This window comes from Euprymna scolopes, chromosome 1 (assembly GCF_053919585.1).
Source record: "Euprymna scolopes isolate OS-2025 chromosome 1, ASM5391958v1, whole genome shotgun sequence".
Lineage (NCBI taxonomy): Eukaryota > Metazoa > Mollusca > Cephalopoda > Sepiida > Sepiolidae > Euprymna > Euprymna scolopes.
Genome location: NC_136482.1, coordinates 82,010,085 through 82,026,246, shown reverse-complemented (window position 1 = coordinate 82,026,246; position 16,162 = coordinate 82,010,085). Strand labels below are relative to the sequence as shown.

Here is a 16,162-nt window from a genome sequence, read left to right as displayed (position 1 = left end):
TTGAAATGTTTATTCTCTTTTCATTCAGACTTCAAGTAAGCCTTTGATATTAAGAACATTTTATATATTTTGAAAAGTCTCCTTTTTGAGAGACCATTTTAATGTGAATTTTTGCCCAGTTGCCTTTTTTCCTTTCTATATTGAATGCCTTTTGTTTTTGATTTTTTCTCCGTTTTTTTCTCTCTATTTGTTACTTAGTAAATTTTATTTTACAAGCTTTTGGGAATTCAAAGCAACCAGCCACCTTTTTCTTTAAATAAACATTTATAATTCTAACAATTTACTGGCTCTCAATTAATTACCTTTTATTTCTCTTTGTGTTGTTGCATGATATTATTTTCCCCTTTTTTTACCCCAATCGTTTCCCAAAAAGACGAGTTTTGGCGACACCCCCAGAAATTTTCGTCAGTACTCAATATAGGCATGCCTCTTTATGGCATGTGGCTTCCAACTATACATTGTTTATTCAGCAAACGAATGTACTTCCTCCAATGCACATGCAGCTATCCTAAGGTATCTCTCTATTAACAACAGGATTTTATTCTTAAAACCAGGTGAGTCATCTCTACGTCAACAATCAGATGTTATTTTTCCAGCAAAGTGTTAACTCAACCAATTACATAACTTCTTGTCATTACAATATCCACAGACAGATATTTAATATGATGATTTGCATCATGGGATTGAATGTTTTAGTTCTTGTAAATGTGTATTTTAACATAATACTACTTCTTACTTTAGACGCATGTTGTTGCGGATATTAGTTATAGGTGCTGTTTTCGTTATGTTTCACGATGTCTGGTTGGTGCTATAGTTGATGCAGGTTCAGATGTTTAGAGTTTGGTTTGTTTTACAGAGAAAAAAAAAAAAAAAAAAATCAACCTTTTTAGGTCATTTAATTCTTACAATACTTAATGTAAAGGATTCGTTTTTTGTTTTTGTTCTCCCCCCCCCCATAGAAATTGCTCCAGACAAGGCATGAAGTCACTTGATGTAAGCAGGTAAAATGAATGAAAAGCAATTATTGCAAATACAGAAGATGCCATCCTTAGTCTTGAAAAGGCCAGCAGGAAGAGAGTTCTACAGGCTTGCAGTTCTTGAACCTACTAGAATAGAAAGCTGCATTATGAGGTATATTAAAACAACAAATTGATGAAAACCACTAAACCAATGCATCAAACGAGTTAGAACAAAGAAAGCAAGGAACAGATCAGACAATGCTCATCATCATCATCATATTCAGTTTAACATCTATTTTACATGTTGGTATGTGTTAAAAGATTCATTGCATACCATTGAATACAAGTTGAATTTATTTACCCATAGAGAGGGAGAAATTTCAGGTCCATACCTTTTTTTCACCAGTCTTTGTGCATAAATGATCACACCAAATCTACAAAGATTTGAACCGATTCCAAACTGTGATAGTATCCATTAAGCCAATCATGTTTCCTCCCCCACATCTTGATATAGTTTGAATAATCCAAATAATACAAGGTAACTTTTTCTTTATTTCATTTAAAACTTATCTATTATTATACTAAAGCAGAGTTAATCAACGTTTGTTTCCCCAAGGCTCTTTTTTATATCTTGATCATACAAAACAGAAGCTAAAATATTTCTAAGTTTTAAAATTGAGTTATGTTTGAAAATTTTTTTTAAAAAAGTCAATTTTAATTGTTATAATTACCTGCACAATTTGGAAATTATTCATCAAGTGATCTCTTATTTTTTTTTTTTTAATCGCTTTCACACGCATTCATTATATATTGTTTTACCTCTCCTATTCTATACGGCATCTATAATCTCCCTTCTTATCACTCTTCCTCTATGTTCATTAGCAGTAGAAACTAATAAAAAGCAAAGAATAAAAATATTGGAATTGTCCATTAAAGGGAATATTGCCACAGCAATAGTATTTAACCTGTAATCAAAGGAGCAACCTTTTGTGCCCCAGAATTTATTTTTCTACATAGTCACCACCATTCTCGATGCACTTTTGACAGGAATTCAATGACACATTTGTTTCTAACGCACACCCATGGCAGGGGTTGCTTTCTTAGAGTCTCACACTATCAATATTTGCAACAAAGAGATGAAACTTTCAAGCTACGAATGCATTAGTTCAGTCATCATAACAATGCAATTTGCAATTCCATCTGATCCATTCAAGCGGAATAAAAAATAGGAGGCATACGAACTTTCTAAACTTACCCCCCCCCCATTCAAACAATTTTTCAAATACAGTGAGCATTTTGTGGTTCCATAGTTTAACAGAGGAATAAATAACATGGTGACACCTTTAATCATACTACGCCATAAGTAAAATTTTAAATGAAAAAGAAAAAACTAAAAAAAACTAAAAGAAAAAAAAAAAAAAAACAGAAAACTTAAAAATATACTTTTTTTTGTAAGTAAAATGTACAGAGTTTATGAGTAATGGAGTACTTAACTCAAAAAACAAACTATATAAAAATAATAAGTGTTCTGTTTTCATGTTAGTGTGATTATAAGTTCTTTTTGCTTTGTTTTTTCTAAAATATTCATTTAGAAGCTGCTTAGCAACACTGATAAATGTGTTTGTCCACTGTTGGGTTGGTAGCAACTTCCTGGTCTGACCTGGATCATGTTGGCTTTGTTTAGATCTGTGATAAATCATATCAAAATGCCAAAAGCAGACCATTTGTTATCTCTCACTCTTTTGCTATTATACCGCAGTGGGATTAAAAGTTCATGCTTGTTAACTCTTTCCGTTTTGACTGATTATGATTTTAAGCAGGATAATATTTTATGGCGGATGATGCTAAGTTTGTTTAGTACTATTCTTACATGAAATTTATTTTGTTTGAGAACATATCAACTCTTCCAGGGGTAATTAACTAATAAGTTTTGAATCCAGGCATTTCAATAAAAGCTGCTATGTTATTCTATTTTCATCAACTTTTCCTGCTTGCTACCATTTTTGCTTGTGCCACCTGCTGGGATCAGGGGTGTAAGCACATATTTACCCTGGCAAACGCCTTCCTATTTGGAAAATGGCCCACACAAGAATCTGAAAACTTTGCTATATTACATACCAGCCAGTCAGAAATATATTATGTTCCAAATGATTGCGGAGGTTATACCAGCAGCTGAAATATGCTTTTTACTTTATTGTTTAAAGATATGTTGAAACAAATGACAGTATAAAGACATTGGAATGATTGGCAAGGCACGGCCTAATTTTCTTTCCTATTTATTTAATTTATTATATTAAAAATAAAAATTAATTAAAAGACAAATTTTACTTTCAGTATTACTTATTTCTGTAAAGAAACAATTTACTTCAAAAATATTATATTTATGACAAAAAAGTTTCTGTTAAACATATTTCAATGAAAATAACTAGTTTTCAGATATTCTATGTGTTGACCAACATTTTCATCAGGGTATATAGATTACCATTTAGTACAGACGACTTTCAAAACAGGAAATCACTTGTCTGGGTAAATATGATCAGATCATCATTAATTGATCTCCATATTATAAGAAAGAGGTCTACCACATAGCTTTGAATCATCTACATTGATGTAAGACACATTTCAAATGACTGACAGCAGGTGATGTGGCTGTACTAGTTAAGACACTGTTCTGAGACAATATTAATGAACTTAATATTTTTAAATATTCACTTACGTTTTTCGGGTGCAGTTTCATGCCATATTCAGGATTAATTCTATTTAATCCATAGATGCAACCCTGACAAATATCACACTGCGTTAGAGTGGACGCCGAAATAGTCTATCGATATACCTATAAAAGTGAGAATGTGCGTGCATGTGAAGACACTTCTCAATCTATATACTCAACAAATTTTTGGATCTACAGACTAGAAATTTCGTATGTAGAGCATTCAGACATGTAGAAAACTTTTTTATCAGTTTTCATTTGAAAAAAAAAGCGGCTGCTAAGGAGTCAAAATTGAAAAATTAGTACTTGTGGGGTCATCGGATTTTTATGTTTGTCAAGTGCTTCCTGACTGCGCATGCACAAATCATTCACATGACGGCTTTCTTATGTTAAGAATAAATAGGTTTGAAAACACTTTTTAAAGATTGTGTCAAACTGGCCTAATGGCTACTGTACTTGACTCACTGTTTTTAAGTTTTGCTTTCAATCTTGCTCGAGTATTTTCTTTTTACTCACAAGAAGTGAACTGTTTAGAAAAAAACAACACTTGCATGCATATATTTCGGTTTCTTTCCGTTTTTTTTTTTTTTAATTTCATTTTTGTTTTAAAGGAATTTAATGTTATGTTTAATACCAGGCAATGCCAGGTATATTTGCTAGTAATAACTAAAGGGTGAATACACCCCCCCCCCCAACCCTGAATCGCCAAATAAGGATCTCACTATTAGATGCAGTTTCACATCATACCCAGGATATTATATGTAATTCATTGGTTGAGCTCATAAGATTTAGAATTACAACCCATTTATATTTGATGCGATCAAGTACATCCGAGTAAGTGGTATAAAAGTAAAACTTTTTTTTTTTTTTTTTTATTTTATTAGATGGGGATATTTTCAATAAACAAGTAGTAATGCGTTGAGAGTATTTAAGAATTTAAACAGATAAATGAACAAGAAAAGAGATTGATTTTCAACATTTTTGGAAATATCAAATATGTTACTGCGGAAAAAGTTGGCTACTGATGAATAGGAGGTATTGATATGAAAAAAACTTGCACCAATTGTTCAACAGTTAGTTTTAAAGATTGTATAATAAGAAGTTTTTTTTTTTTGTTGTTTTTTTTTTTTTAATATTTTTGTATAAATGTAAATGTGAGCATCTGAAAATTGAAGTGTTGATTGTGCCGCAAGTTTTGGATATGTGCTGAAAAATGTAAAAATAAAAAAAATAAAAATAAAAAACGATTGTCATTGTTTTAATTCATCGAATTAAATGAATTGTTAAAGAATTTGTGCGAATTAAAAATCTAGTTTTTTAGTGTTGGTACTCACAGTTTATCAATACACAACTTTCTTTGCATTATTATATGATATTAAAAAAAATGTTGAACATTGATCCATCTTATGACCAGTGAGGCAGAGAAAATTAAATGGCCTGGTTTGAGAATGAATAAAGTATATTAATAGAAGTTTAAAAAAACAAAAATAAATAAATTAAAAAAAAGATTGTTACAAAATTATCCGCATAAAACTGAAGATAAACCTGAATATGAAAGCATAAATATTAAATAATGTTGGTGATAAAGTGAGGTGAATTTTCTTAATTTAACACAGAAGCAAAGATTTTGTTGTTAACATATCTCTGTATTGCCATTAGCTTTGCTTTTATACAATACATGCCAGTATGTGGAACAAACGTTATGAAGATGTTGGTGATGATAGCATTGAACAATTGTTTTTAGCGAGAAGACACAGTTTTTCAATTATGTACCAAGAAAATAAGTCTCAATAAATCTTTTTAAATCATTAAAAATTATGCATTTTGAAATATAATTAAAGTTTGTTTGCAATAAGCAAAACCGGAGGCATTTTCTGATGAAATATCACTTTGCTACACTCTCCATATGGTGTAGCTTTTTTAATCTATTGTTTTATAGTTATTCGTTTTGTTTTTATTTTATTGAAGTGATATTATAAGTTGTGTATGAACCTATGTACTGCACTTTTGTCATTACCAATCATTTGGTAGAGTCACTAGGAGTATAAATCTGAATCACACAGGGATGTAAATTTATTTTGAGCATAATATGAACCACTTATATTTCTTGAAAGTCATTTCATTAATTAATTTCATATGCTCATTTTTATTTTAATATTACAAAGAAAAATGTTAAACATTAATATTGTCCTATGAAAGAAAAATTAATGAAGAAAAAAAAAAGAACCCAAGTGCAAACAAAAAGAAATATGATCTTACCTTCGGTATAAAGGTGAATATACTATATTTTTGGTTTCTGATAACATTTTTAGGATACTTTTCCATAGGGCCACGGGACATTCCTAAATGAATAGTCCGTGGCCGAAGATCTTTCTTGCGACTGCATTTTGAAAATATGGTTCCCAAGCAACTATAAAAAAAAAAAAAAAAACATTCTAAGATTACAAAAATTAAAATCATGAAAGAAATTTAGAAAATGGAAAGTGAATCTATTTTTTTTTTTAATATACTGAAAATATTAAATAAACTTGGATAGTAAATGGATGTTTCTGTTCTAATTATATGAAAATGCTGTCTGCAAAAAAAACAAAACATTTTATCTAAGATTAAAATATTTTATTTTAATCATATAAAAGTACAATTACTTAACCCATAGTTGGAAAAGAAGAGATAAAGAGAGGCTAATTTTCGATTTTGTCTTCATTTTTTATATTTAACTGGCTTTACAAAATCACTCTTTATCTAAACAAAGTTAAATAGGTGACAACAGTTTACATTTTTTCATTATACTAAAAAGGAATATGACAGTAGTTTAGTGGATAACATCACCGATTGATTTGCTGAGTTAAAAAAAAAAGTTAATTAAAAATATAAATAATTGATAAATAATAGTAATGTTTTTCTCAAACAAATCAGTGAATCTTACAAAAAATGTTGAAAATATATAGTCAATTCATACAATGTATGACAGAAAAGCAAAAAACACTAGGTCTTAAATCTGTTATAGCTGCTCGCTAATCAATAGTCTATGATTTAGTTAAATCTTATGAGAAAATACTACAAAACTTTGAGCCAAGGAGGAAATAGAAACAACCAAATTATTTGATGTACCATTTATAATCTGAGCTTTAAAATGGGATTTAAAAAAAAAAAAATTAACAAATGTTTTTGATTTTAATCGTTAAAAACGCATCAAGATACCTCAGAATAAGAAATCGCAAAAATTAATCTGAAGAATAATATAACTGGAGAAATTCTTGATTACTCAGATGTTGATTCATCAATACAGAAGTTGTCTTCAGTGCAGATCATGAATACATAGTTTGTTACAAACTACTAAACACAAGTAGCCAATGTATAGTCAATGATTTAAAGATGGCTAAAAGCAGGGCTGTAGAGTCTGCTAAACAAACTCAACTCAGACTCCTGAAAATTAAGGTCTGGCATCAACTTTAGAAATCTGATGCTAGTAATAATTTATATTAAAATTATAAAATAATTTCTCTAAGTGTGCATTTTGCATGTTAACGTAACTTTGATAAGATTTTTTTGTATTTACAATTAATCAAATATTTATTCAAATAAAAAATACTATAGCATTAAATAAAACGAAATTTTGAAATTTAATTACAAAATTAAATCCACCAGCATACATTTCGATTCCTTCATAAACAAGTCAGCCATTTTATTTATTAATAATTGCACATAAAACACTGAATTATTTTGTGACTCTTCTAAATTTGAAAGAATTTGTAAGCATTTCAACTGTCGAATAGAAAGTAATTTCTGGCTTTAAAATTCTGAGCAGATCTTACTGCATTGAAAGCTTTGAAAGCTATTTAAACCCAATAGTTATATAGAGATTAAAACAACATTACTGTAAAAACATTTACAGTTTACCATATAGTTCAATTAATAAATTAATGACCAAATGATACAGTAATATAAGTTAAATCTTGCTTTCAAAATCCTATTTAAATATTTTAGCTTAATAAAAAGTGGAAGGAAGGCAATATAAATATAAAAACACTCCCGAGCAACGCCACATAATAGCTAATATTATACATAATTTATAGGTTTTTGATTTTTAAGGGCATATTTTTAACAAATCTAATTTTTTTGGTTTTTGATGTAAAAAAATCTAAAGAATTCAATTTAAAAAGTGAGATGCACAAAATAAAACCTCAAAATATTTGCATTATTAAGTAGTGGTCATCTAAATAAATAAATCAACACAAAAAATTTTATATAATTTTTACGTACATAAACAAAATTTATATATATGCATCCTGTCAAAATGGACGACTTAATGCATCAATTTGCATGCATACAAGTGAGTAAGAACTATCATTTAGGTATGTGAATCCGATTACAGTGATGGCGTTCACATGCTGTTACTATCACTAATAAAAACAAGAACTATATATATATATATATATATATATATACACACACACACACATTAGTAAGAAAAAATTCAATGTTAACATACATATATTGATTGTTCCATATAAATAAAACACCTGTAAACACCTGTTTTGAAAGAATTGATTAAGATAAATGAAAACTTGGAACTTAAAATATAATAAAATAATTATTCATTTATATACGTACTGTTGTTTTTTTAACAAGCATAGAGATTCTAAACAAAAAAGAATTGGTGTACAAAAAGAGTAGAATATATATATATATATATATATATATATATATATATATATATATATATATATACTAGCAGGATCCTTTAACCGGCGTTGCCCAATGGAAGCCTGCCCACACCCCTCGCAAAAAAGTAAACTGAACAATTGCAGACCACTGGTGGCCATGGCCGAAATGTAATAATCTGGCTTTTTTTTTGCATTGCCATTTTTGCAAGTCATTGTATAGGTTGATTGACTTCACTTAATTTCAACGTTCCAAACTTCTGGTCAGATGATGGAGACATCGGCAACGACGTCACATTTTTTTGTGTTTTTTTTCCCCTGCTTTGCGTTACAGGTTCAAGCCTGCCTACCTACTACCACTATTTTTTTTAAACACCTCTGCCTATTGTTGTTTTGATCCCCCCCTCCCCTCACTACTACCACTTTTTTCGGGTTCCTTACACCACTAACACCCCCCCCCGTTACTGTTGTTTTTACCCCACCCCTTGCTTGGGGATCCTTACTACACAACCTAAACATCCGGGCAACATCGGGCACCCCTGCTAGTTCTGGATAAAAGGCTTTATTATATACACATAGATAAAAATGAGAATTTTAGATTGTTATAAAGCAATTGTATTTATATATTTTGTTAAATCTTGTATAACCTGTACCAGGAATTCATTTAATCAATATAATCACAAATAGACTAAAATGAGGGCTTTATGAATATAGCATAATGCACAAAACAAACGTGAAATCATCCGAAATATTTTTATTATTCTATGCAACACTGTTTCCATATTTTTGGAATTCTGATTTCCATACAAGCAAATTAAGGAATCTTACAAATGTACAATCAAACTAAAAGTATTTGTCTTTCAAATACAACAGTGAATAAAAAAAAAATTAGAAAAAAAAAAAACTTTTGAATCAAAATTTCACCTTCCACCCTTTTTTTTAATAATATATATATATTTTTTTTTTCTTTGTTAAACTCCATAAAAATTCAATATTACTTGTAAGGATCTTTTTTTTAAGCCGTTTGTTTAGCCATCTTTTTAATTTTTTCTGCAGCTATTATTAGTTTCAGTGAAATTAAGGTAATTATTAAATCATTTCTCTCTGATAGGTTCATAAGAGTAGTAGTTGATGGGCAAAAATCAGAAGCTCACAGTATAAATGCTGGAATCCCTCAGGGGTTCATCCTGGGCCCAACTCTTTTCCTGATCTACATTAATGATCTTCCAAATCACATCCTTACATAATTCGTAGACATTTTTGCTGACGACACTACCATCTATGGTAGCACATCTAAGACAGTAAACGACCAAATTCTCTCTGATTCTCTCTCCTCTGATCTTGATCATGTTGTACAATGGGGAAAGGAGTGGCTGGTTACTTTTAATGCATCTAAAACCAAGCTTCTATCTTTACATCATCAACGTTCTGATCCCCATCTGGCATCAATTAAAATGAATGGCTCTCGTCTTGGGGAGGCCTCAAGTTTTGACAGGCTTCTGGACTTGACCTTTACTCCTGATCTTAAATAGAATACGTACATCAAATCTGTTGCCAAGGCCGCTGGAAAAATGGTCGGATCCTTCTATCGATCCAGTAGATATCTCACTGCTGATGCAATTCTCTATCTATATAAGAGCCAGATACGTCCAAGGATGGAATACTGTTGCCACATATGGGCAGGAGCTGCTAGAAAAGACTTGTCCTGCCTTGATAGGATTCAAAATAGACTTCGTGGCCTGGTGGGAGATGTCCTTTTCTCTTCGCTGCAACCTCTATCTCACAGAAGAGATGTTGCGAGTTTATCTCTGCTTTATTGTTATTTTCATGGAAAGTGTTTGACTGAGCTTCAATCTATGGTCCCCCCCTCGCCAAACTTTCACAAGAAAGACTCGTCTAGCTGAAAACGCTATCAATAATTCCCCCCACTCTTTATCTGTGCCTAAACCTAAACGTAGATTCCATGATCAAAGCTTCTTTTTTAGAACTGCACGCCTGTGGAATTGTCTTCCGTTTGCCTGCTTTCCAGCTGTGTATAATATGGTTGTCTTCAAGTCCAACGTGAACAAGTTTCTGATGAGTTGTTCCACTTAAGTTAACAAATTTACCAAACTTCCATTACTATTGATTACTATATTGTCCTTTTGACTACTCTACACTCTTTAACCTTTATCCTTGAGTGGCCTATCGGCCTTGATAAGTGGTGATGCCTATGTAAAAAAAAAAAAAACTTTTGTTTGAATAAATCATCACAGATGATATACAAATGCTGCATAAAAAGTTGCAGTTGGGTATGGTAACTAAAGATCAATTAGTTTTGACATTTATTTTGGAAGATACCTTGTTCTGCAATAACTTAATCATTGTTTTTTTATCTATAAATATCAACAGCTATTTTTTTAAAAAAAAAAAGCATTGATCAAAGACTTATTTTTAAGTATGATATTATTTTCTATGCTAAAAGGTTTAGTTATTATTTGGATTCTTTTCACTCTTGTTCTCATCTAAACTGTTATTTTCACATTTCAGTCGATGTAACCTCCAACCTTGTTCAGGTGCATATTGCCCAACTTGAGGATCTTTCTGTCGAACTTAAGAACCTGCATAGAATTTCGAATGGAACACTATTTAATTTATGGGAAAACCATGCTTTCGTTCTGTAAGTCATGACTGGATAGAAGTCCTAAGTCAATTTATAATTAACTTTCAAAATACATATAAGATAAAAGTTATAATTGAAAAAAATCTATTTGCTGTTAATCTCCCTTCTATAAAGTAAATGTGTTATAAATTATTACATCAAAAATTTTAAGTTTATAGAATTTAGAATATTAATATTTTATATCTTTGAAGAAAAATGTTTTTTTTTTTTTTTATTGTTGATAATATGAGCTTGCCTTTCTCAGCAAAAATCTTTCATTTGTTTTAAACGTGGTCAGAGGATCCTTTCTTCCTTTCCTACTCTTCCGCCTCTTTTTTCCTCCTCCTAAGGAATGAGCAAAAAGGTGCACCCATATTAAGGAATAAACATTAATTTGCATATTTATAGGCATTTTTAACCCTACTTCCCCCCCCCATAGCTTTTTAATTACCCTTAATTTACATTAATGTTTAAAACTGCAATAAAATTTATAAAAGACTATATTCATTAATATTTCAAGTGCTGCATGTGTCGAAATCAAATTCCCATGAAAAGAGAAATTGTTGCAGGTGTTGAAAGAATCAATAAAATCACCTAACTACATAACAATTGATTTTGATCGGTGAACTGAAACAACTATAAGAAAATGTATATCGGCGACATGGAGAGCCTTCAGGCAACTGTCAAAAATTTTACAAACCACAGGAATCCCATCTTATATGAGAGTGACAGCATTCAACACACGTCCGAACTGTACTGTTATGTTTGCAAAATATAGTCAACTACAAAACGTCAGAGCAACATGATCCTGACTGCAGCAAAAGGGATGGAGAAAATCGCTGGTCTCACTCTAAAGACCTTCATAAGAAAGTATGCCACACAACTGCTTAACTGGTACAACCACATCACCTGCTGTTAGTTATCGGAAACACTTTAAAGTGTGTCACACAAAGCTATATGGTAGACAGCTTAATGGAGGAGATCAGTTGATGATGACCTGATCTTGGCAGGTGGCTCAAACGAAATACTGACAGGAAAAGTTGGAAGTCATTCATGAAACAGTTAATCTCAAGCATAACAAAAAATGCTGTAATTCTTCTAACAATTTTCATTTTGAAATTGTGAATACCAGATGACATTTTTAGTCAGAAAAATATTCATTTAAATAAAATGAATTTTATCCTGTTCAACTTACCACCATAGATTAATACACACAAGTTGAGTCACATGAACGAGATAGGTATCTACAGAGATACTAGTTTCGTCTGCTTAACAACTAATGTATTTGTGATCATACTATTATTAATTATAGTAGATAACATCGAAACAAAATGACAGAAAATTCTGGGGATTTGCTTTTAACCTTACAGGATCTATGTTCATTCCGAATCGTTCAAGGTTGGGCATGGAATTTCTTGAGTTAATCTACATTCACAGGAAATGTCGGGACAGGAATCAACTAATTCAAAATATTAGAGGTTAATCAAATACTTAATGGCCCTTTATAAAATTAACCAATGATTTGAATGATGCAGTAGTCAGTCTTTTGAAAAAAAAAACAAAAAAAGTTCTAACATAAAAGCAACAAAAATTACCAAACTTAAATTGTTGGTTCAGTTAATACACTTAGAAATCAAATCAATATTAAAAATAAAAAGTAATGATAGATCAAACAAGTTAACAGCTTGAAATGAAAATGGTGTGGACAGGAAATTTGAGAGTAATCTATTATATAAATCACACTGGAGCAGTCAGAGTGAAAATTTGGTTTAGAAAAAAGAAGTTTATCCAATAACTGATCAGGGAGTCTAAAAAGCAATGTCAAGACCCAAAAACTAATTTTCATTGGCAATAACTTAAAATAATAGGGATTTTATGAAAAACAGAACTTTTAGTCAGTTTAAAATCATTATTACTGACGAATTATCATTGAAGTCAATTAAAAGAAAAACTTGTTACTATAGGGCTGGATCTTCAAATTTTTTAGGGTTTTTTTTTTGTTTGTTTTTTTTTTAGTTACTAAGGCTAAAAACCATTAAAGGATAAGGGTTAATGAGTTGGATCAATTTTCAGCTGAATGATAAGGAATATTATGAAAGGATTGAAAATGATGAATACAATAAACAAAATGTGATTAGTTATGAAGACGGTTTTATGACAAATATTTACTTATTCTAACAGGTTATCTGCTGAGCATGGCTGAAAACCTTCAGACTCTCCTACTATTTCCACTCAGCAGTTTGATTTTAATTATTGGCTTGGCAGAACAAAAATATCTAACATGTTTTAATTCTAACTAATAAACCCTCCGACGGATCAAGTGTACTTTACCCTTCTCTTTAACCCATATTCAAACACATTGATTAGAAATAAACTGAAGAGACAGTGTATATAATTTAAAAGTAATAAAATAAAAGAATAAAACTCTTTAAAGTGTCTGGGATGTTCACCACATACTGCTTTCAGAGAAAACGTTTCAAGATGGAGTACATTAATAACCTTGACTCAAATTTTTAACAGCTAATGGCTGCTCTCCCAATACTCCCTGTTCATGCTAAGGGCCTTCAGATTATCTTTGAAATCCTTTACATGTCTCTTTGCCTTGCATCTCTCACATTCAACATGCTTTAGTTCCCATACAACAATTGTTTAGGGAGTCTGCCATCTTCCATCCTAAGTATCTAGCAGAGTATATCTGACTCCATCTAACATACTAACTTGCTATAGGACAGCATCATCTGCTGTAAAAGACTATCAAATAATACTTAAGGTCTTCCTACAATATGTTTGTTGGAACCTCTTTATAACCTTGAAGTGTAAATTGTATGTAATTCACTAAAGTAGAGACACGAGGCATTATTCAGACATATTAACCTTAGCTTTAATGGTGATGGTATTGTCTGACCACATATTTTTCAAGCCTACCAAAGTTTTTGATGGCTTTTTCAATCCTTCAAAGTATTTCAAACTTGACATTCATTTCAGGAGAGAGCGCTACCAAGATATAAAAAAGTCAATTACACTTAACATGTGGGTTTAACATATCTTGGCATGCTGGTGATTACCTTAGTTTTCTTCAGATTGATCTCGAGTCTGATATCGCTGCACACTAAATAAGAGGTCCATTATCTTCTATATATCCTCCTGAGTGTGGGCAACAATATCTATATCATTTGCATAAAGGAATTTAAGAAGTCTTTAACTTTGTATAAAAACGAGTTAGGGTGAAGATCCTGCTGGTAGTTTGGAATGTATGAGAACACATTACACTTCAGAAAAAATAGAAGATAATCGTAACATATAGAGAATGGCAGTGCAAGGATGTTGTCTTGATTAACACCATTATTGAAGGTCATTAGTTCACTGCAAAAGTGGAAGAAGAGAGTACCTGAAATTACCCTTTCATGCGGTTCTGCTACTATGGTAATTATGTTTAACTGCTGCAACAAATAAAAATGATTGCATCTGAATTTACGGTCAAGTTGTTTTGACAGGTTATGATTTAGAAGATTCGGTAGGTAAATTATTTCAAGTAACATTTGTGTTTTGTTATTTAGGAAAGAATGTAAAACTAAGAATAGATTTTGATAAATATGCAGAGCCGAATGTAAAAGGAAAGAGGCTTATTTGATTTCAATGAGGACATTTTAAGTTTTGCTGTTCCAGAAGGTTCAATTAGGATTCCTTCTGAACACAGGAAAACAGGTGTGGGAATAAATAATAAAAGTTAAACGTCAAATCCTTCCTGTTCTGAATCTTCCTAGTTTTCTAACTTGTTTAAGAAAATATTACCAAAGTTACTGCAAAAAGGGTAAACTCCCTCTACTGTGCTACAAAATTACCTCCATTCAAGAGCATCCTATATCTCTACAAAGCTACCATTTGCCTATGCATTGATTATTGTTGCCAGATCTGGGCCGGTGCTTCTACTAGTCTCTCCCTCTTAGACAGGATTAAAAAAAAAATGTTTCAAATTTAATAGGTCCCACACTAGTAGATAAGCTCCAACCTCTGTCTTATCACTGCAATGTTGCATCCCTGCGCCTATTTTAGAAGTACTTTAATGGAATGTGCTCTGATAAACTCATAACACGTGTGCCCCCTTAACATACATACAACAAACTCGATAAGCAACAAAAATCCAACATCTTTATTGTTGAGTTCCCTAGATGACAGAAAGCCTTCTACTCTAATAGTTTCTTCTCTTGTACTGTTAGATTTCAGAATTCTCTCCTATCTTGCTGCTCAACTCCTCACAGTTCCATGTAGATATAATCCCAAATAGTAGACCCTTTACATCGAAGTGGCATTATGCTTTGCTTGGAATGAGAAAACAAAAAAAAAAAATAAATGCCGAATTTCAGTCTTTTTTATGCATAGCATCTTGATGAGTTACAAGTGAATCTCAACAAAGATAATGACTATGCGATGACACACATCAATCCGAAACAATGTTGTACATAAGCATTTGAAATACATTACAGACGTTCATATCTGAAGGCCGCTTAGTAAAGAAATAAGGGATTATGTTACATGCCTATTTGATGCTCTTAAAGAAGAAATGAGGAGCGGTCATATAATTCTATAAAATATTTCGAAGTATACTGTGCACGTAGTATCAACAGTACAGGTTTATGAATACATGCAAACACTTTAGATAAGAAAAGTAAAAAGAAAGAGGTGGTTATCGTTGTTGACGTTATTAAGGCACATTCAGGAACACCTCTCCTTATCATAAGATTAAAGAAAGCCTTGTGTGAAAAGATTGCCAAGAAATATTTAGATAAAAAGGAAAAGCAATGAATAATGTACATAGTATACGGACTAAATACTGAGCAAAGTCTGTAAGAGATATTCTTTGGATTGAAGAACCTTGGAAACATCAGAGAAAAATAGACAAAGATATATAAGGCGTGGCCATTAAATAATAAAACTTTATTTCTGTTGAATCATAATACTCGGATGTAAACTCCCATGTGGTATATATTGGCCAATAGGCAAGATCTAGTAATGTTTTATTAATCTGTTCACATATCAGTTCACTGTCTATGCAGGGTTATAAGAAATTGCAGTTTAAAAATAAAACTCAAGTAGTAAGCAGTTTTCCTCATTCAGTTTGATGTTAATTCCTATTTAGTTACTTTCCCATAAGAGTGGTGTTAGATTAAAAAAAAATCAGTTTATAATG

At 31.2% G+C, this 16,162-nt stretch overlaps 1 protein-coding gene across 11 annotated transcripts in view; it reads right to left on the bottom strand.

Annotated features, from left to right (window-relative positions):
* The window catches only part of LOC145243562 (putative phospholipid-transporting ATPase IIB), a 392,356-nt gene that overhangs the window by 67,926 nt on the left and 308,268 nt on the right, over nt 1-16,162 (bottom strand). For all 11 annotated transcript variants that reach the window (XM_080106777.1, XM_080106576.1, XM_080106656.1 and 8 more), the window contains one exon: nt 5,929-6,079. In XM_080106777.1, the coding sequence (XP_079962903.1) occupies nt 5,929-6,079 (151 nt within the window). The remainder of the gene's footprint in view (nt 1-5,928; nt 6,080-16,162) is intronic.